Below are 23,298 nucleotides of genomic sequence, written 5' to 3'. Positions count from 1 at the left end.
GCAGCTTGTAACGTCCATCACTTAGAGACGCCATTTCGAAACACAGCTGCAGCTACGCTACCTGTCTGAAGAAACACAAAATTTACACACACACTCCTGACAATTCAGATAATGTATATCCAACGTTTTGCATTCGTACCATTATTGTAGGCTGAGAAAAAAATGTGGTGCATTACTTTCTTGGCGACCCATCTATCTATCTATCTATCTATCTATCTATCTATCTATCTATCTATCTATCTATCTATCTATCTATCTATCTATCTACAGTATCTATCTACAGTATCTATCTATCTATCTATCTATCTATCTATCTATCATCTATGCATCTATGTATGAATCTGTCTGTCTGTCTGTCTGTCTCTATCTATCTATCATCTATGAATCTATCTATGAATCTGTCTGTCTGTCTGTCTCTATCTATCTATCATCTATGAATCTAGCTAGCTAGCTATCATCAATGCATCTCTATCTCTCTCTCTCCCCCATCTAATCTAATCTATCTATCTATACATCTATCCATCCATCTACCTACCTACCTACCTATCTATCATCTATGCATCTACTGTATCTATGAATCTGTCTGTCTGTCTGTCTGTCTGTCTATCTATCTATCATCTACCTATCAACCTATCTATCTATCTATCTATCTATCTATCTATCTATCTATCTATCCATCCATCCATCTATCAACCATCATCTATTTATCTTTCTCTCTCTCTCTCTCCATCCATCCATCCATCCATCCATCCATCCATCCATCTATCAACCATCATCATCTCTCTCTCTCTCTCTCTCTCTCTCTCTATTTCTATCTATCTATCTATCTATCTATCCATCCATCTATCAACCATCATCTATTTATCTTTCTCTCTCTCTCTCTCTCTCCATCCATCCATCCATCCATCCATCCATCTATCAACCATCATCATCTCTCTCTCTCTCTCTCTCTCTCTATTTCTATCTATCTATCTATCTATCTATCTATCTCTCTCTCTCTCTCTATCTATCTCTCTCTCTCTCTCTATCTATCTATCTATCTATCTATCTATCTATCTATCTATCTATCTATCTATCTATCTATCTATAGCAAGGGGGTGCAGTGGTTAGAGTGCAGCCCTGCAGGCTCCTTCAGCTCCTTGCCAGCTGTAGTTCAGCCACTCAAATTCTCACCACCGGCTCCAGGTGGACTCAGCCTTCCCTCCTTCCCAGGTGAGTCAACTGCTGAGAGAGGGCTGTCAATCACCGTGAAGGGCTCTTTCCCTGCAGCCCCTTTCAGCTGCATCTGGCCCAGGTTGCTCTCCGGCTCCTGGTCTCCTGGAATGAACCTGGGTGGATCCCTTGGCATGTTCCAGACCAGCTTCCTCTGGCACGTCACATCCCCCCCCGGGGGGAGGGGGAGGAGAGTCCCCAGCGCTTCCTCCCAAGGCCGCTCAGCCAGCCGGGACGAAGGTCAGAGCCTCCGGGAGTCAGCAGGCGATGTGCCAAGGGACAGATAACAACGCGGGATTTGTCATGAGAAAGTTGAACGGTCCCTCCGCAGAGGAGCTGCTCTCTGCCTTTGCCCTACTTGAGTTGCCTTTCCACTCCGTTCTTTTCCTGGCCTGATGTTTCAACTGCTTTGCAACACTTAAAACAATAGACCCAATTGACATAGACTTTTGTAAAGCCTTTGATTCAGTAGTGCATGACAAACTACTTCTGAAACTAAAATCCTACGGCAGTGATGGCACGTGAGCCGTTAGCCTAGCTCAGGGGTAGGCAAAGTTGGCTCTGCTATGACATGTGGACTTCAACTCCCAGAATTCCTGACCTGATTGATTGGCTCAGGAATTCTGGGAGTTGAAGTCCACACATCATAGAAGAGCCCACGTTGCCTACCTCAACAACATTGCCAAAGAAAGCACTAAGAGTTGTTAATCTAATCATATGTAGCTGCTTCTCTGGCAACATTACACTGCTAACCAAAACATACAAAACATTTGTTAGACCCAATTCTGGAATACAGCTCACTTGTCTGGAACCCATACTGCATAACAGACAATAATACAAGTCAGAGAGTCCAGAAATATTTCACGAGAAGAGTCCTTCACTCCTCCTCCTGCAACAAAATTACCTTGTTCCACCAGACTTGAAATACTGGGATTGGACAATTTGCAACTACGTCCCCTCCGATCTGATCTAAATGTAGTTCATAAAATCATCTACCAAAATGTTCTTCCTGTTAATGAATACTTTCACCTTCAACCGCAGCAATATACGAGCACGCTACAGATTCAAACTCAATGTAAACTAACGTTGTCAGACGGGCACGGGCAATGAGCAAATTGAGCAGCATTATATAAGATCAATTCAGTCTTCAATGGGGATTTTAACACTCTGATGACGTTAGTAGAGGACTAATGAAAGCTTTAGTAGCTTTTAATAAATTTTAAACGTTCTGGAGATCGTGATGCGTCATCATGTATAATACAACCGGAAATTGCATTTTTAGGACAATTCTTGATATGTGTGTGTTTGTGTGTGTGTGTGTGTTCCAGCTCTGTTCTGATTAAATAATAATAATAATAATAATAATAATAATAAAAATAATAATAATAATAATAATAAAAATAATAATAATAATAATAATAATAATAATAATAATAATAATAATAATTTTTATTTATGATTTGTATGCCGCCCCCTCTCCGTAGACTCGGAGCGGCTCACAACAAAATAATAACAGTATAACAAATCTAATATTAAAAACATCTAAAAACCCAACATTAAGACCATACAACACAATCATACCATGCGTAAACTATATAAGCCTGGGGGAAGTATCTCAATTTCCTAGCGATACAGGTGGGTCTTAAGCAATTTACGAAAGACAAGGAGGGAGGGGGGCAGTACTGATCTCCGGGGGGAGTTGATTCCAGAGGGCTGGGGCTGCCACAGAGAAGGCTCTTCCCCTGGGGCCCGCCAGATGACATTGTTAGTTGACGAGATCCGGAGAAGGCCAACTTTGTGGGACCTTATCAGTTGCTGGGATTTGTGCGGCAGAAGACGGTCCCGGAGGTATTCTGGTCCAATGCCATGTAGGGCTTTATAGTTCCTTACCAACACTTTGAATTGTGACTGGAAACTTGGAGAGACGTGGCGAATCTGGGTAGCCCCACGATAGCTCCTCGCGGCCGCATTCTGCATGATCTGAAGTTTCCGAACACTTTTCAAAGGTAGCCCCATGTAGAGAGTGTTGCAGTAGTCGAACCTCGAGGTGATGAGGGCATGAGCGACTGTGAGCAGTGACTCCCAATCCAGATAGGGCCGCAACTGGTGCACCAGGCGAACCTGGGCAAACTCCCTCCTCAACCACAGCTGAAAGATGATGTTCCAATATTAGCTGTGGATCGAGGAGGGCGCCCAAGTTGCGGACCCTCTTCAAGGGTTCAAAATATATAGAGCTGGGCCTTAGGAAAGTTAACATTTTCCAGAAGTATCAAAATATTTGACTGTAATTGTCCAGGCGTGATCTATAAGCGATTATTCGTAAGTCACCATTTTTCAACCCCTTTGGGTAACCGGATCCATAAATCTGCAGAGAATCTATTCCAACCATCCAGCTGTCGGTTCTTACATGGCATTGAAAAGAATGCATCCATTGAACAATATCGAGCATTTATTTCCAAATCAAGTTAATATATACTTGTAGTTGTATCTCCCCGGGGAAAAACTGGAGGGGTGGTTTTTTCTTTATTTTTTCCTTTATTCGAATCTTCTTGCGTCTCACAATTTTTAATTGTAAGTTTAAGTTATTTTTGTTTTATTTATTTAATTTATAGGCTGCCCAACTCCTGGACTCTGTTTTCACATGTTGGTGAGTCTGTTTTTAAGGATTCATGTTTTTATTCGTGGGCAGGTAGCCCTGACGTACGACCACAATTCGAGCCCAAAATTCGTGTTGCTAAGTGAGGCAGCCATTAAGTGAGTTTTGCCCCGTTTTTTGAGCATTCCTGCCATGAATGTTAAGTGAATCATTGCAGTTGTCCTCTAAAGTCCTCTCTAACTCTGCTATTCTGAAATGTAGAGGTTCTTTAGTTCTATGTGCCAGTGAATGGCTTATTTCTCCAAGTGCCAAACTTCCAGGAATCCTCTGGCGCTTTGGGCCTTGTTTTGGTTTAGGATGGTCACAGTTTCCTATTTGAAAACTCTCTAGAAGTCCATCCATGACAAGAAAACAAATGTTTGGAAACGAACCAAATGAGAGAAGCAACCTGGGATTTAGGAGAAATGTCCTGATGGTGGAAGGACAATTAAGCAGGCGAACAGAAGTTGCCTCCAGAACTTCTGGATAATAATAATAATAATTTATTAGATTTGTATGCCACCCATCTCCGAAGACTCAGGGCGGCTCACAACATAGCAATAATACAATACGTTAAAAATCTAATAATAAAATTGAAAAGTCAATTTAAAAACATTAATATAAAGTAACCATAAAATCACCAACTATGCTTCATCACTGGTAGTTTTTAAGAAAAGGCAGGAAGGTCACTTATTTGGAATACTATAGGTTCTCCTGCTTGAGCAGGGGCTGGCCTAGAAGACCTCCAAGGCCCTATTCTATTCTATTCTAGTCTAGTCTAGTCTAGTCTAGTCTAGTCTATTATTCTCTTCTCTTCTCTTCTATTCCATTTATCCTATTCTATATCCTTTCCTCTCCTCTCCTATTCTCTCTTCTCTTCTTTTGTTCAATTCTATTCTCTATTCTCTCTTCTCCTATTCTATTCATTTTCTGCATTCTGTTGTATTCTTCTCTTCTCTTCTATTCTTCATTCCACTATTCTATTCTATTCTATTCTCTATTCATTTTTTCTCTATTCTATTCATTTTCCTATATTTTATTCTACTCTATTCTCCTCTGGGTTTTCATCACTGCAAAGTCTCCTTGTATTTCAGGGAAAAGTCAAGGCTGGGCTTCCTTGAGGCTTCTTAAAGTCACAGGTTACCCCATCTTCTTTTCTTCCTTCCCTGCTTGACCTCTTGCCCCCCCCCCCCCCCCATTGTCAGCTGTGCTTCGACAGCTACGGAAAACAAGCAATTGTCTGTCTCTTGCAAAATTTATGTAATTCACTGGCAATTGTTCTTTGGTAATTATACACAGGCCGTTGGTAGAAGAAGGACAGAGAGAGAGAGAGAGAGTTTCTGGCTCTTCCCCAGCTCAGGCCAATAATGACTGCAGTTCTCAGTCTGGGGTAATGAAATAGCAGCAGAGTTAAAATTAAATACGGGACGGAAATAAAACTTGGGAGAATGTCACGGCCTCGCTGGGGGCATCTGCTTGGCCGGCATCTCAAAAATTCATGGACTGAGTGTCCGGTTCTTTTTTCCATGTCCCCAAATTGCTCCTAAAGTGCACAAAAGGCTTCTTCTTTTTTTTCAAATAACCACATGTCAATCTTTGCTGTCCAAATGCCCAGACCTCTGAATTCCTAAATAGGATTTGGGGGGGGGGGGTGCTGGAAAATTCCTGCTCCCGTCTCGGCCTCTTTTTCTCTTCCAAGGGAAACCAAGTGGGAGCTGCAGCAAATTAGCCATCATGATACAAATTCTCCCACTCCCCACATTCCCAATTAGAGTGGGCTGGACGGCTGTCTGGAGTTAATGAAACTGTGGGCCCCCCACAGGGAGAGGGTCTCAGCCTACGGAGCCTTTCGGAGGGTTTCATTTATAAAATCAAGACTTTCTTTTCCTTCTTGTTTTTTTTTCTTTCCCCTGTCCTGCTGAGAGATGGACGTGAGTGGGCAGATAAGGCAATGGAAGGTCCTGGCTTTTGGGCAGCCTCCTGCTTAGGTCCGGCCTCTGCTTTTAATCTCCCTGGAAAATAATGAGAGAGAGAGAGAAGAGAAGGGGTGTGAAGACTGGATGGACGGACAGATGGACAAAAGGGATGGATGCAAAGGAGAGAAAGAATGGATGAGTCGATGGATGGATGGAAAGAGATAAATTGACTGATTGAGAAGATAGATCGGTAAATAGATAGTGATAGATAGATAGATAGATAGATAGATAGATAGATAGATAGATAGGTGGGTGGGTGGGTGGGGGTGGGTGGGGTGGGTGGGGGGTGGGTGGGGTGGGGTGGGTGGGTGGACAGAAGGATAGGTGGGTAGGTAGGTAGGTAGGTAGGTAGGTAGGTTGATAGATAGATAGATAGATAGATAGATAGATAGATAGATAGATAGATAGATAGATAGATAGACAGATAGACAGACAGACAGACGGGTGGGTGGCTGGATGGATGGATGGATGGACAGAAGGATAGGTGGGTAGGTAGGTAGGTAGGTAGGTAGGTAGGTTGATAGATAGATAGATAGATAGATAGATAGATAGATAGATAGATAGACAGACAGACAGACATGACAGACAGACAGACAGACAGACAGGACAGACAGAGTGGGGGGAGAGGAGAAATGTACCCGTTCCAGGCTGTCCCTTAGTCTTTCCTACCCTGGTTGTCCATCTATGAACCAATCTGGTCACCCACTTGGATTCTGGAGGGCAGCCCAGATCACCTGCCTCTGGCCAACAGCAGTGGAAGCAGTCAGAACACTCTTGGCTGGGGGGGGGAGAGATTTTGGGGTGGGGTCTCCCTTCCTCTCCTCTGTCTGCCTGAGGGGAGAGCTGCAGCTTCCCTTACTGCTTCTCCCTGGCGTCTGCAATCTCTTCTTTTTCAGCTTGGGGAAGAAAGAGTCAAGCAGCTGGCCAGCTTCCCAGCCGTGGACGGCACCTCCCATGGTGGCAAGGAGGATGATTTATAGTTGCCCGACTCCGGCAAAACCCTGGGTGGCTTACAAGATCCTGCGTCCAATTCAAAACATAGCCATAAAAAGGCCTTGACTGAGATGCGCAGATGGGGAATATATGCACGTTTTCTCTGTTTCAACTGAACTGGGTGAAAATCTGATTTGCAAAATTAATTGCAAAGGTTTTTAAAGAAAACCCCTAACCCCCAACATTTTTCCCCTTAGACTGTCCACGGGTGACCTCTCCAGATTCCTAAGAGGTCAGTAAGGGGCATGCATAAGCGCACTAGAGTGCCTTCTATCCCCTGTCCTATACTCTCCTATATCTCGTATTTCTTCTCTACTATATCCTCTATAACCTTCATTGTGTATTATTGTGTATTGGACTGACTAACTAACTAACTAACTAACTAACTAACTAACTAACTAACTAACTAACTAACTAACTAACTAAATAAATAAACAAACAAACAAACAAACAAACAAACAAATAAAATGTTGGAGAACTCTGTGTCTGAAGTAGAGTAGGGTTTCCTGCCTAAACAGGGGGTTGGACTAGAAGACCTCCAGGGTCCCTTCCAACTCTGTTATTATTATAGCCTTGGTGGTGTAGTGGTTAGAGTACAGTAATACAATCTACCTCTGCTGGTCTCTGGCTGCCTGCAGTTTGGCCGATCGAATCTCAGTAGGCTCCAGGTTGACTCAGCCTTCCGAGGTGGGTCATATGAGGACCCAGACTGTTGGGGGTATGCTATACTATGCCATGCTGTGTTAGGGTTACATCAATGCAAACATTAATAAAATCTCCTAGCTAAATTTTAATATTGTATCATATAGTTAATAAAAAATTCTATATACTATATAGATATCTTTAATGAAAGAAACTATTCATAATACATCACCTACTTCATAAAATAAAGTTCTATGTGTTTAAAGTCTAAACAATGAGTAAATTCTGTGTTATATATAGTGCTACCACCATTTTTCATCTTCCCCATCTGACTTCCAAGATTTAGATCAAATTCTCATGTTTCAATTATTTATTTATTTATTTATTTACTTATTTACTTACTTACTTACTTACTTACTTACTTACTTACTTACTTACTTACTTACTTACTTACTTACTTACTTATTGCATTTGTATGCCGCCCCTCTCCGGAGACTTGGGGCGGCTAACAGCAACAACAAGATAGTGTACAATAATAATCCAATACTAAAAACTATTAAAAAACCATTAATATAAAAACCAAACATACATACAGACATACCATGCATAAAATTGTAAATGCCTAGGGGGAAAGTGTATCTTAGTTCCCCCATGCCTGACGGCAGAGGTGGGTTTTAAGTAGCTTACGAAAGGCAAGGAAGGTGGAGGCAATTCTAATTTCTGGGGGGAGTTGGTTCCAGAGGGTCGGGGCCACCACAGAGAAAGCTCTTCCCCTGGGTCCCGCCAAGCGGCATTGTTTAGTTGATGGGATCCAGAGAAGACCCACTCTGTGGGACCTAACTGGTCGCTGGGATTTGTGCAGCAGAAGGCGGTCCCGGAGATAATCTGGTCCGGTGCATTGAAGGGCTTTATAGGTCATAACCAACACTTTGAATTGTGACCGGAAACTGATCGGCAACCAATGCAGACTGCGGAGTGTTGGTGTAACATGGGCATACTTGTGAAAGCCCATGATTGCTCTCGCAGCTGCATTCTGCACGATCTGAAGTTTCCGAACACTTTTCAAAGGTCGCCCCATGTAGAGAGCGTTACAGTAGTCGAGCCTCGAGGTGATAAGTGCATGAGTGACTGTGATTGTGTTAATTTTCCCAAAATTAACCCATTACTAATATGCACGTATCTCTTAGTTTTCTATCCAATCATAAAACTTCCCCCAAATTTTATAATAATCCGAGTCTTGTTTATCTTTAAGTTTCAAAGTCAGTCTACTCATCTCTGTACAATCCATAATTTTTTCTCAAAACTTCCCTTTCTGTTGTTGTTTGGTTGTTGTTTTTTTGGCTGAGTTTCTATTATAAAAATTAGAAAGGCAAAAGTTTTGTTGTCTTTTTTTGCAAAGTAGGGAAAAAAGATGTAAGAAATCCGATAATTATACATCGCGTTTGATACGCGGCTGTTGTTGACATTCTTTCCTTGTGACTTTGGGGTTTTGCTTTTACTTTTTTTTTACTTTTTTAATAAGCCGTTGATATTATCAGACATTGCTGGGTTCTGTATTTTCAACATCCGCCTGGACGTCTGATGATAAGATTTATATATTTTCTTTCTGAAAAGGATGTGCAAATGCCAAGGAAAGTTTTACCTCCTTCAGTTCTGCTTCGTGTTAATAAAAGGGCAAAACTCCTGTTTTTTGTGGCGTGGCCTCAGTTCAGACAAAAGTTAGTTTTCCAGCTGCCAAAACAGAAGTTAAAAAGCCTTCATAGACATTGGATGAACCTTGGCGGTCAGTTTTATTCTAAGCCAAGAGTCTCCAACCACTTTGAAACCTCGGGGCTTCAGCTCCCAGAATTCCCCAGTCGGCTTTGAATGAAATTAAATTTATATATGCGGCCCATCTATCCCTCCACCCATCGTTCCTCTCCCCATTGTACCCACCCATTGTTTCTGTCTCTCCATCCGTCTGTATGTCTGTCATCCCCCTATCTATCTATCATCTATCATCTCTGCCTATCTCTACTTTCTTTATCTCTCTGTCTATCCATGTACCATTCATCTCCACCATATCCATCATGGTCTGTTGGTCTGGCTCTCCATCCATCTGTCCAACCATCTGTCTCTCTTCTATCTATTCATTGATCATCCATCCATGCATATATCTACCCATCATCTCTCTCCATATCATATATCTATTCAGTATTTCTGTATATCCGTCAATCCAACTATCGAATATCTACCTACCTACCTACCTACCTATCTATGTATCTATCTATCTCCTATCATCTATCTAACTCCTATTATCTATCTATCTATCTATCTATCTATCTATCTATCTATCTATCTATCTATCTATCTATCTATCTATCTATCTACCTACCTACCTACCTACCTACCTATCTATCTATCTGCTATTATCTATCATCTATCTATCATCTCCCTCCCCCCCTCTCTATCTTCTATCTATCTTCTATCTATAATCTCTCTCTCTCTCTCTCTCTCTCTCTCTCAATCATCTCTCTTTCTCTGTCTGTCTCTAACCTATCATATATGTCTATATTTCTATCTACCATCCATCCATCCATCCCAGGTTTACTCTGATGTGACTTTTTCCTGGTTGCAATTACATTGTCAATCCTTTTGCATCCTGTTGGATTTTGTTTGTCGGTCACCGAGCAATCTCTGTGCCAAAAGCCAGGGCATAAAACCCAGAACAGAGCAGATCCGGTCCACCTCCGTCCAGGGGGAGCCTGGGAATGTGATATCTGCAGAATGAATTTCTTTGCATTTGGCAAAACGAACGCCCGGCCTTCAGGGACCCCCTTTTGCCTACAAACTTTGATTCCTCTGCAAAACATTACACTGGAAAAATAACTTGTCCCAGAGAGTGAATTTATATGCGACCTTGTTTGCAGAACCCTGGACCCCTGCTATTTTAATCAACGCGCTTTGTTTTCCATGGCTGTTTCCAAAACTCTTCTGTCCTGGATGAGTTTCAAAAACACAGTGCAAAGGTCCTTGAAGACTTCTCTGGCTTTTGAGAAAAACTGACGCACAAACTCCATCCCTCTGATGACCATTTCAGCTGGCTCCCGGTTCGTAAATGGAGAGGTTTATTCCCAGGCTACTCCAGATGTGTTTTAAGTTACAGCAGTGTTTCTGAAAACATGTGGACTTCAACTCCCAGAATTCCTTTGGATGGCTATCACCGTTGTGGTCTGCTTACTCTCTTGTAATTGCCTTCAATCTTGAAACGGTCAAGAAATTCTCGGGCGGCACTTCGCCCTTGGAGGGAAACAGAATGAGGACGCTCCTCTCTAACATTCACCACAATGACCCCTGGCACCGCTTGGTCTCTTCCGCTGGCTTCCCGCTACACGATAGTAATGCCAACTTCTCCACGAACATTCCCCCGCAAGACGAATGTGTTGGAAGGGACCCTGTGGATCTTTTAGTCCAACCTCCTGCTAGTGCAGGAGACCCTATATCAGTGATGGCGAACCTTTTACTCCTTGGGTGCTGAAAAAGTGTGCACACATGTTATCGTACAGGCGCGCGTGCCCACACCCATAATTCAATGCCTGCGGAGGGGGAAAACAGCTTCCCCCGCCCCCTGGAGGCCCTCTGGAGGCCAGAAACGGCCTGTTTCCCAACTTCTGGTGGGCCCAGTAGGGTCGTGCTTCACCCTCCCCAGGTTCAAAGGCTTCCCTGGAGCCGGAGGAGGGTAAAAACACCCTCCCCCATCCTCCTGGAGGCTCTTTGGAAGCCAAAAACATCCTCCCAGAGCCTCTGTGTGAGCCAAAAATTAGTTGGGCAGCCGGCAGGACGGAGTAGAATGCAGTTCCACTGGCAGAAATGAAGATGCGTGTGCAGCTCCAGCTGATTGGTGGCTGTCACTTCCTGGATTACCGGGCTCGGCTCGGCTCTCCTTTTCCCCCCTGCTGCTGCTGCTGCGTCTGAGCTCCTTGCTTTTTTCCTCTTTCCTCCTTCCTGGCCTCGGACGAGCTTCCCTCTCTCCTGCCCGGCTCCCCTCCAGCCTCACGTGGCCACCTCCTGCCTGAGCTGCAAGCAGAAGACCTGAGTGGAAGCAGCACTGGCAGCATTGATGCTTCCAGGAATTCTGGGAGTTGAAGTCCAAATACCTTCAAGTTGCCAAGGTTGGGAAACACTGGACTAGGGTATTATAAAGTGGTATAAGTACTTCCTTAGTTCTAGATTGTATCCCTCTGTTGATGCACCTTAAGATTGTGTTGACTTTTTTAGCTGCCGCTGCACACTGCTGGCTCATGCTTAGTTGGTTGTCCACCAAGACTCCTAGATCTCTCTCACAGTCACTTGTGTTGAGTGTGGTTTCACCCAGTTTGTGTGTGTGTTTTGGGTTTTTCTTACCTGGGTGTAGGATTTTACTTTTCTCTATGTTGAACTTCATTTTCTTTGTTTGTCTAGATCTTTCTGCACCCTGAGCCTCTCCTCTGGGGCAGGCCAAGTTGGCTCTTCTATGACTTGTGGACTTCAACTCCCAGAATTCTTGAGCCAATTATGCTAGCTCGGGAATTCTGGGAGTTGAAGTCCACAAGTCATAAAAGAGCCAACTTTGCCTACCCCAGCTCTGGGGTATTGGCTACTCCTGCCAGCTTGGTGTCATCTTATAACCTGACTTTCCGGATAACCCTAGTAATAAAGGCTACCTAATATACAAAAGATAATAATAATAATAATAATAATAATTATTATTATTATTATTTTATTTATTTATTTATTTGTTTGTTTGTTTGTTTGTTTGTTTGTTTGTTTATTTATTTATTTATTTATTTTATTTGATTTGATTTGATTTGATTTGATTTGATTTGATTTGATTTGTATGCCGTCCCTCTCCGAGGATTCGGGGCAGCTAACAACAAAATAAACAGTGTACAAATCCAATTTTAAAATACAATTGAAAACCCTTATAATAAAATAAAATAATCACACAACCAATCAAACCATACACCAGCCTTGACAATTGGGGTGTGTGTTAGTTTCCCCATGCCTGGCGGCAAAGATGAGTTTTTAATAACTTAGGAAAGGCGAGGAGGGTGGGGGCAGTCCTAATCTCTGGGGGGAGTTGGTTCCAGAGGGCTGGGGCCGCCACAGAGAAGGCTCTCCCCCTGGGTCCCGCCAGACGACATTGTTTAGTTGACGGGACCCAGAGAAGGCCAACTCTTTGGGACCTAATCGGTCGCTGGGTTTCGTGCGGCAGAAGGCGGTTCCGGAGATATTCTGGTCCAATGCCATTTAGGGCTTTGTAGGTCATAACCAACACTTTGAATTGCAGAGTGTTGTTGAGACATGGGCATACCTGGGGAGGCCCACAATAGCTCTCGCGCCCGCATAAAGGAATTTGGGTTTGTCATGTTTGATGAGCTGGGTCAGAACAATTTATGGAGGCAAGCAGTTCCACTGGTTAATTGTTCTGACTGTCAGGAAATTCCTCCTTAGTTCGAAGTTGCTTCTCTCTTTGTTCATCTTCCACCCGTTGCTTCTTGTCCTGCCCTCAGGGGCTTTGGAGATTACAAAAGATTCCTTTAATATAACCCTAATAAAGGAATCTTATGAGTTCACATCATAAGAGGGTTTGTCCTGTTTGAGGAGCAAGGTCAGAACACCTCTCCCTCCCTCCCTCCCTCCCTCCCTCTCTTTTTTCTCTCCTTCCTGTTCTGCAAGCAAGACAAGGGATGTGCCAAGCCTGAAATAAAAATATGAATAATAACAATGGGAAAAAAGTGTCGGTCACCCTTGTTTCCGACTTGGAAAAAGCATCCAACTTTTGGCAGTCCCCGAAGCAGGGAGAGGAAGTGGGCCCTGGCACCAGAATTGTGTGGTGAATCGCCGAACGGTTGCGGTTTGGGCTTTCCAGGGACATGGGGAGTCGGCCAAAGCTAATTAACATGTCTCCCCCCCCCAAACCACAGCTTTCTGGGAGTTGAAATCTACCCATCTTCAAGCTATCCAGGTTGAGAATCATGGGTCTAAACTAGAAACATAGAAGATTGACGGCAGAAAAAGACCCCCTGGTCCATCTCATCTGCCCTTATGCTATTTCCTGTATTTTATCTTAGGATGGATCTATGTTTATCCCAGGCATGTTTAAATTCAGTTACTGTGGATTGACCAATCACATCTGCTGGAAGTTTGTTCTAAGCATCTACTACTCTTTCAGTCAAATAATTTTTTCTCATGTTGCTTTTGATCTTTCCCCCAACTAACTTCAGATTGTGCCCCCTTGTTCTTGGGTTCACTTTCCTATTAAAAACACTTCCCTCCTAACCTTATTTAACCCCTTTAACATATTTAAATGTTTCAATCGTGTCCCCCCTTTTCCTTCTGTCCTCCAGACTCTACAGAGTGAGTTCATGAAGTCTTTCCTGATACATTTTATGCTCAAGACCTTCCACCATTCTTGTAGCCCGTCTTTGGACCCGTTCAATTTGATCCATCTCTTTTGTAGGTGAGGTCTCCAGAACTGGACACAGTATTATTCCAAATGTGTTGTCACCAGCGCTCTATACAGCGGGATCACAATCTCCCTCTTCCTGCTTGTGATACCTCTAGCCATGCAGCCAAGCATTCTACTCGCTTTCCCTACTGCCTGACTGCACTGTTCACCCATTTGGAGACTGTCAGAAATCACGACCCCTAAAAACTCGGGTGCCTCTCATTAAAATGGGATTGTTAGGTGTCCCCAAATGTCACAGCTTAGATTTTTTTGGAGAGGGGGACTTTTATTTTCTGACTTTGGAAAACTGTGATCCCACCCCACAATATGATGGGATTCAATCTCTCTCTACAGCTATCGAATTGGAAGGGACCTTGTAGGTCATCTAGTGCAGGAGAATATCTTATTCAGAGGGGAATAACAATGAAAGGGCCTGTTGGGAACATCGTAAGAGCTGGGAACATCATTAGAACCTTGTTAGGGCTGGAAAGAAACTTGTTTGGAGCAAGTAGAGTAATGAAAAAAAAGCCTGCAAAGACTTAGGGCTTGGAAAACCTTTGCAGAGAGTAACAATGAAAGATCCTGCAAGGGAAGAGCTGGGATGATCATTAGCACCTGGTTAGGGGTTGGGAAAAAAAAGCTTCGAAAAAAGCTACAATCAGAGTATGAGAGTATCCAAATTTTCAGCTTCTTCTAGGTAGGAAAAAGGTGCGTCTTATACTCCAAAAATATGGTAATTATTTGTTAAGAATCGATAGGGAGGAGGATATAGCAGAAGGAAATATGATAGCTTGGGCAAAATATGTTGGCTACAATATTCAATTGGAGGATTGGGGGAAATTGTGGAAGAAAACTTATCAATTAACAATGTCAACCTCATATAAAGAAAACCTGTATAAAATGTTTAGTTTTATTGTAAAATATAAAATGTTTAGCCGCCCTGAGTCCCATGGGATCGGGAGGCATAGAAGTCTAATAAATTAGATTAAATTAAATTTTATCGTTGGCATCTGGCACCAGCAAGATTGGCAAAAAAATGTACCCGAATCCGAGTCCCAAATGTTGGAAATGTAAGCATGAACTTTCGTAACCATGCCCTGGAGCGAGAAAATATTGGAAGAAAATAAGGAGTTGGTGCAAGAAATAACAGGTTCCCGAGTGGAATTCAAAGCGGAGATGTTTTTACCAGGAATAATTAGAGGAACCTTTGCAAAATAGATTATAATACACATACTGAGTTCACAGGCAGAATTGGAAATTAGAGAGTAGGCCGCCTGAAAACATGATAATTAAGAAAGTAATGAGCTGTGTCGAGATGGTTAAATTGACCTTGGAACTCCAGGATAGAGAAGATAAGGAATATTATATGTTATGGGGGAAATAGAATAGAAATTTTTAATTGGCCAAGTGTGACTGGACACACAAGGAATTTGTCTTGGGTGCAGATGCTCTCAGTGTTCATAAAAGGAAAGAGACATTTGTCAAGAATCAGGAAGTACAACCCTTAATGATTGTCATAGGGGTAAAATAAGCAATGAAGAAACAATCAATATTAATAAAATCTTAAGGATACAAGCAAATTACAGTCATACAGTCCGAGATGGAGGAAATGGGGTGATAGGAATGATGAGAAAAAATAGTAGTAATGGTAGTGCAGGCTTAGTAAATAGTTTGACAGTGTTGAAGGAATTATTGGTTTAGCAGAGTGATGGCGTTTGGAAAAAACTCCTCTTGTGTCTACTTGTCTTGGTGTGCAGTGCTCTGTTGTGACGTTTTGAGGGTAGGAGTTGAAACAGTTTATGTCCAGGATGCAGGGGGCCCATAAATATTTTCCCCGTCCTCTTTTTGACTCATGCAATCTACAGGTCCTCAATGGAAGGCAGGTTGGCAGCCATTGTTATTTTCTGCACTTCTGATTCTCCTCGTGTCGGTCTTGTTGGGTTGCAGAACCAAACCAGACAGTTATAGAGGTGCAGATGACAGATAAATGTCAATGATACTGTAGTATTATTGGTTAGAAAGCAGAAATAATAAGTATGCTTATACTGTACTGTATATGTAATATAAAATTATAGGAAATGTAAATGTAAATAGGAATATTATATATTGCATATATGAATACTACATACAATATAAATAAGATGAAAAATATGTATGAGGATAGCCAAAATGAATCTTGATGTCTCAGGATTGGGAAGATCGGAAGTGTTTTTAAATGTAAAAAAGCTCAATAAATATTTTTTTGTAAAACAAATATAACATTCCTGCCAGAAAATCCCAGCAATGTTTTTTTCCCCCTTTCCCCTAATTTATTGCTATGCTCTTATCCAGGCTCCTTGTCCTCCAGATGTTCTGGCTTGGTTGTTCCTCCAATCCCAACCTGTTGTGAGTCATCCAGGTGTGGTTGTGAGTCAGGATGCCAAACCTCTCCCAACTGGCAGTACTACTTGTGTGATGTTGCGTGGGGATGGCCTTGTGAGATGGGGAGGAAGAGGGGCTGCCTAGAAAACGTGGTCAGATAAGGGAGGGCTTAGCCCACCACTACATAATGGATAGAGAAATGGGGCCAGGAGGGACCCTCCCTAGGTTCTCCCGCTGCAAAAGAGACAGTGAGAGATTTGTACCTTCAAATGTGCAAGATTCTATTAACGTAGCTTTAAAGAGCAGGCAGATAAGCGACTGCACGACCTATAACTGAAAATGAGCAGAGAAAGAGAATCTGAAGGACCCTCCCGAGTTTCTCAGGATGTAAAAGAGACAGTGGGAGATTTCTACTTTCAGACACACAAGATTCTATTAATGTAGCTTTAGGCAACAGCGGATAAGAGAACACATAGCCCTCAGCTGCATAATGGATGGGAAAGGAGGCTCACAAGGGACCTTCCTTATTTTCTCAGACAGTTTTTGTACTGTCAAACCTACAATATCTATTAATGTACCTTTAGGGAAGAGGCAGCTTAGCCCACAGGTGCATAACGGTTGGAGGAAGAGGCTCAGAAGGGAACCCCCCCCTAGTTTCAGAGGCTGTCAAAGAGACGGTGGGCGATTAGGTCCCAGAGAGTTCGCCTTCTCAGGGTCCTGTCGACTAAACAATACCATCTGGTGGGACCCAGGGGAAGAGCCTTCTCTGTGGCAGCCGTGACCCTCTGGAATCAACTCCTCCTGGAGATTAGGACTGCCCCCACCCTCCTTGACTTTCACAAAGTCCTAAAAACCCACCTTTCTCACCAGGCATGGGGAAATTAATTCCCCTCGGCCGCTCCATTTTATGTGTGGTTTGTTTGGGTTGTATGAGTGTTTCTCAATCAAGGGTTTTTAACTGTTTTGTTGTTTTAATCATTGGATTTGTATTTTGTATTGCTGTTGTGAGCCGCTCTGAGTCTTTGGAGAGGGGTGGCATACAATTATTATTATTATTATTATTATTATTATTATTATTATTATTATTATTATTATTATTATTATGTCAATACAACACAGCAAACGAGATCACTATGCTGGATTTCGTATTTCATCCCCAGTCGGCGCGCTTCCCAAGCACCTAGGACTGCGGGATGTAACGGCGAATTATGTTTGCCGATCCCAGTAAAGCGGCCTTTTGCAATTGACAGATGGAGATTTTGTCAATTCCGATGGTTTTCAAATGTCCGCTGAGATCCTTTGATACTGCGCCCAGCGTGCCAAGTACCACTGGGACCACTTTCACGGGCTTATGCCAGAGTCGTTGCAGCTCGATTTTTAGATCTTTGTATTTCACTAATTTCTCTAGCTGCTTCTCCTCAATTCTGCTGTCCCCTGGGATTGCGATGTCAATGATCCATACTTTCGTTTTCTCCACAATCACAATGTCTGGTGTGTTATGCTTCAGAATTTGGTCAGTCTGAAGTCGGAAGTCCCACAGTATTTTTGCTTGCTCATTTTCGACCACTTTTTCGGGCTTATAGAATAGAATAGAATAATAGAATAGAATAGAATTTTTATTGGCCAAGTGTGATTGGACACACAAGGAATTTGTCTTGGTGCATATGCTCTCAACGTACATAAAATAAAATATACATTTGTCAAGAATCATGTGATACAACACTTAATGATTGTCATAGGGGTCAAATAAGCAATGAAGAAGCAATATTAATAAAAATCTTAGGATATACGCAACAAGTCACAGTCATACAGTCAACATGGGAGGAAATGGGTGATAGGAATGATGAGAAAAAACTAGTAGAATAGAAGTGCAGATTTAGTAGAAAGTCTGACAGTTTTGAGGGAATTATTTGTTTAGTAGAGTGATGGCGTTCGGGGAAAAACTGTTCTTGTGTGTAGTTGTCTTGGTGTGCAGGCTCTGCGTTTTGAGGGTAGGAGTTGAAACAATTTGTGTCCAGGATGCGAGGGGTCAGTAAATATTTTACCCGCCCTCTTTTTGACTCGTGCAGTCTACAGGTCCTCAATGGAAGGCAAATTGGCAGCAATTGTTTTTTCTGCAATTCTGATTATCCTCTGAAGTCTGTGTCAGTCCTGTTGGGTTGCAGCACCAAACCAGACAGTTATAGAGGTGCAGATGACAGACTCAATGATTCCTCTGTAGAACTGAATCAGCAGCTCCTTGGGCAGTTTGAGCTTCCTGAGCTGGCGCAGAAAGAACGTTCTTTGTTGTGCTTTTTTGATGATGTTTTTGATGTTAGGTGACCATTTTAGGTCTTGAGATATGATAGAACCTAGAAATTTGAAGGTCTCTACTGTTGATACTGTGTTGTCTAGTATTGTGAGAGGTGGAAGGGTGGAAGGGTTTCTGTTAAAGTCCTACCACCATTTCTACAGTTTTGAGTGTGTTCAGTTCTAGATTGTTCTGGTCACACCACAAGGATAGTTGTTCAACTTCCCGTCTGTATGCGGATTCATCATTGTCTCGAATGAGTCCGATCACTGTTGTATCATCTGCAAACTTCAGTAGTTTAACAGATGGATCGTATGAGATGCAGTCATTAGTGTATAGAGAGAAGAGAAGTGGTGAGAGTACACAGCCTTGGGGGGCACCTGTGCTAATTGTACATATATCTGATGTGATTTTTCTAGCTTCACCTGCTGCTCCTGTCTGTTAGGAAGCTTGTGATCCACTTACAAGTGTGTTCAGGTACCGCTAGCTGATTTAGTTTGGTTAAGAGAATGTCCGGTACAATGGTATTGAATGCTGAACTGAAGTCCACAAAGAGGACCCTGGCGTAGGTCATTGGAGATTCAAGATGTTGAAGGGATGTAGTGTAGAGCCATATTAACAGCATCATCTGTTGATCTATTTGCTCAGTATGCAAATTGCAGGGGGTCTAACAGTGGATCCGTGATGGCTCTCAAATGGAACATCACTAGCCTTTCAAAGGTTTTTATAACTACAGATGTTAGAGCAACTGGTCTGTAGTCATCAGTTCCTTGATGGAGGGCTTCTTTGGCACTGGGATGATAGTCGAGCGTTTGAAGCAGGAAGGAACATAGCACAACTCTAGTGATTTGTTGAAGATTTGGGTGAAGATTGGGGCCAATTGGTCAGCACAGACTTTTAAGCAAGAAGGAGTTATCTTGTCTGGCCTGGTGCTTTTTCCAGGCTTCTGTCTGAGAAATAGATCTTTCACTTACCTTTTCTGTGATCACTAGGGGTTGTAAACACAATGGGATGGGTTCAGTTGTAGAAGATTTAGCTGTTTGTTGGTGTGTCTGGGATGGAGGTTGTGCACATAAGTGGTTGAGGTTTCTTTCAAACCTGCAGTAGAACACATTCAGGTCATCTGCCAATTGCTGATCTCCTTCAGCTTGGGAAGGTGGTTTGCTGTAACAGGTGATTTTTTGAGAGTTTTCCACATGTTTGCTGGTTCATTTGTTGAGAATTGATTCTTTAGCTTTTCAGAGTAGTTCCTGTGATCCCACCAGTTCTTTGCCACTGGTAAATGGTAGTTCTGGCCAGTGTTCCCTCTAATTTTTTTTGGGGGGTGGGCGGAAAAGTATAGTGTCTGAGCGGCAGTCCCTTCGGGACTGGGCGGCACAGAAATAATAAATAAATAAAGAAACAAACAAACAAACAAATAAACAAAAAACCCACCCTGTTTTGCCTCAGAGAATTTCAAAATAAAATACTGTACTGTGTGTCTATAACAGTGAGCTCATAATAGGGCAACTCTATCAATATCAAAATGCCACTTAAATAGTTGAGCTAGTTTCAAACTAGATTTTGATTTTCTTTCTCTCTTCCTTACTCCCATTCTTTTTCTTTCTCTTTTCCTTCCTCTCTTTTTTCTATCTGTTTCTCTCCCTTCCTCTCTTTCTCTCTCTCTTCTTCCCTCTCACTCTTTCCCTCTCGGCTTCTGGGCAGGTTTGGAAAACTCTGAGTTGATGATGATTTGTAAGTGAGCGATTGCTCACTGCTCAGCTTAGAGGGAACTATGGTTCTGGCACAAGTTCCAGTGGATTATCTGTGCCACAGCATCATGTCTATGCTTGTAGTCAGTCTGTGCGATCTTTTTGCAGCAGCTGAGTATGTGATCGATTGTTTCATCTGTTTCTTTACAGAGTCTGCACCTTTTTCTGTTGATTTTTCAATTCTGGCTTTGACAGCATTTGTTCTAATGGCCTGTTCTTGTGCCGCCAGTATTAGTCCTTCTGTCTCCTTTTTGAGTGTTCCACTTGTAAGCTATGACCAGGTTTTTTCTTTATCCACTTTGCCTTCAATCTTCTCCAAGAACTGGCCATGCAATGCTTTATTCCGCCAACTGTCCATACGACATTGAGTTACAGTTTTTCTGTACTGGTCCTTAGTTTGCTTCACCTTGAGAAGCTTCCTATTGTTGTCCTCCATCAACGTTGACTCTTTGCTCTCCTTCACATAGTCAGCTAATGCATGCTTCCCTTCTTCTACTGTCTGCTTCACTTGCAAAAGTCCTCTGCCGCCTATTTTCCTTGGTAAATACACCCTGTCAACGTCACTGCGGGGGTGTAGTGAATGATGGATTGTCATTAATTTTCTGGTTTTCCTGTCCAGGTTGTCCAGCTCTGCTTGAGTCCAGTTCACTATGCCAGCTGTGTATCTAATGACAGGTATGGCCCACGTATTTATAGCCTTGATAGTGTTGCCACCATTTAGTTTGCTCTTCAAAAATTTTCTGGTCCTCTGGATGTACTCTTTGCTGATCACAGTTTTCACATGGCCATGCTTGATATTATCCAGTTGCAAGATGCCCAAGTATCTGTAGGCTTCTGGCTGGTGGCACTTGATGGTTTGACCATTTGGCATTTCAATGCCCTCACTTTCAGTGATTTCCCCCTTTTTCAATGCCAATGTGGCACATTTATCCAGGCCAAACTCCATACTGATGTCATTGCTGAAGATTCGCACAGTGTTGGTTAGTGACTGTATCTCAGTTTCTGATTTTCCGTACAACTTGAGTACGGAAGTTATTATTATTATTATAATTATTATTATATAATAATAATAATAATAATAATAATAATAATAATAATATATTAGATTAGATTTGTATGCCGCCCCTCACCGCATAGAGAGGGCTGTAATGCTTTGTGAAGCGATATGTAAGCCTAAATGCTATTGCTATTAAAGCATGTTGGCTGTGGAACGTTGGGAGTGGAAGCCCACTCCTCTTAAATCATGCTGGCTGGGGGATTCTGGGAATTGAAGTCCATGCATCTTGATGTTGCTCAGGTCAAGAAGCACCACTTTTCAAGCTTCAGAGTGTGGTTGTGGAATTTGGGTTCCCCTCGCTGTGTTTGCTGTCGGACTAAATTAGCTGGAGAGGCCCAACCGCTCTCGGGATTGCTCACCAATTACTCACCGCCACCGAGTCCTTTCGAGTAAACGCTTTGCATTCCTTGCACTTGAGAGCCCGCTGGATGGAATTCCTTGCTGCTGGGGTCATTCTCCTTCGTCATTCACCAGAGGAAGATTGCAGGCAAGGCTCCTTCTGTCAAAGACCTTGCTATGCTCATCTCCAATGACCCAAGTGCCAAAGGCCACGGCAACAACATTGCCAAAAGGGCTTCAAGAGTTGTTAACATAATCCTATGTAGCTTCTGCTCCGGTAATCTCACGCTACTAACCAGAGCATATAAAACCTTTGCCAGACCCATCCTTGAATACAGCTCATCTGTCTGGAACCCACACTGCATTTCGGACATAAACACTCTAGAAAATGTCCAGAGATACTTTCCGAGAAGAGCCCTCCACTCCTCCACTCACAACAGAATCCCCTACGCAACTAGACTTACAATCCTAGGTTTAGAAAGCTTAGAACTACGTCACTTTAAACATGACCTCAGAATAGCCCATAAAATCATCTGCTACAACAGCCTTCCTGTCAATGACTACCTCAGCTTCAACCACAAGAACACACAAGCACACAACAGATACAAACATAAAATGAACCCCTCCAAACTCGATTGCAGGAAATAACGTAACTAAGTAGTTGATGCATGGAATTCACTACCAGACTCTGTAGTATCATCACCAAGACCCCAAAACTTTACCCTTTTAGACTGTCCACTGCTGACCTCTCCCAATTCCTAAGAGGTCAGTAAGGGCCGCGCATAAGTGTACCAGCGTGCCTTCCGTCCCCTGTCCTAATGTTTTTCTTTTACTACTAGCATGTCTATGAATATTATTGTATCTTTGTGTACCACCAATACCTACTTGACAAAACAAACAAATTAATAAATAAATAAAACACAAGGTCCTTCCTTTCAATGACTACTTCAGCTTCAACCACAACAATACATGAGCACATGACAGATACAAACTAAAAATGAACTTCTCCAACCTTGACTGTAGAAAATACAACTTTACCAACCAAGTATTTGATGCCTGGAACTCACTACCTGACTCTGTAGTATCATCACCTAATCCCCAAAACTTTACCCTTAGACTATCCACTGTTGACCTCATCCGATTCCTAAGAGGTCAGTGCCCCTCTTATTAGTACCCATAAACAGTGTTATATCTACCTTATTTTTCGGAATATAACACGCACCAGAGTAAAACATGCACCTTAGTTTTGGGGAAGGAAAATAGGGAAAAGAATCTGCTTACCAGGTATTCATCTGGCCAGCGTCTTTAGTCTGGTCATTATTTTATCCCCTGGTTAGGGCTGAAAAAGAATCTTATTGGGAGGGAGTAGCAATGAAAGTGAGCCTGCAAAGACTTTTAAAAAAACTTTATTTGGAAAGAGTAATAATGAAAGAGCTTGCAAGCTGTTAACAGCTGGGAACATCATTAGCACCTGGAAAGAAACATTTGGAGCAAGTAGAGCAATGAAAAAAACCCTGCAAAGACTTAGGGCTTGGAAAACATTCTTTGCAGAGAGTAACAATGAAAGAGCCTG

General features: G+C 42.5%; 1 protein-coding gene across 3 annotated transcripts in view; it reads left to right on the top strand.

Moving 5' to 3' along the window:
• Window positions 1–23,298, top strand: part of P3H2 (prolyl 3-hydroxylase 2) — an 80,812-nt gene that overhangs the window by 5,474 nt on the left and 52,040 nt on the right. The window contains exon 1 of one of the 3 annotated variants that reach the window (XM_070753848.1): window positions 3,836–3,859. The exons of the other annotated variants lie outside the window; for them this stretch is intronic. Within the exon in view, the coding sequence (XP_070609949.1) occupies window positions 3,854–3,859 (6 nt within the window). The 5' untranslated portion in view covers window positions 3,836–3,853. Of the gene's footprint in view, window positions 1–3,835; window positions 3,860–23,298 lie in introns of those variants that run through there. 3 annotated transcript variants of the gene reach the window in all.

This window comes from Erythrolamprus reginae, chromosome 5 (assembly GCF_031021105.1).
Source record: "Erythrolamprus reginae isolate rEryReg1 chromosome 5, rEryReg1.hap1, whole genome shotgun sequence".
Taxonomy (NCBI): Eukaryota; Metazoa; Chordata; class Lepidosauria; order Squamata; family Dipsadidae; genus Erythrolamprus; species Erythrolamprus reginae.
This window is presented reverse-complemented; position numbering and strand designations above follow the sequence as displayed.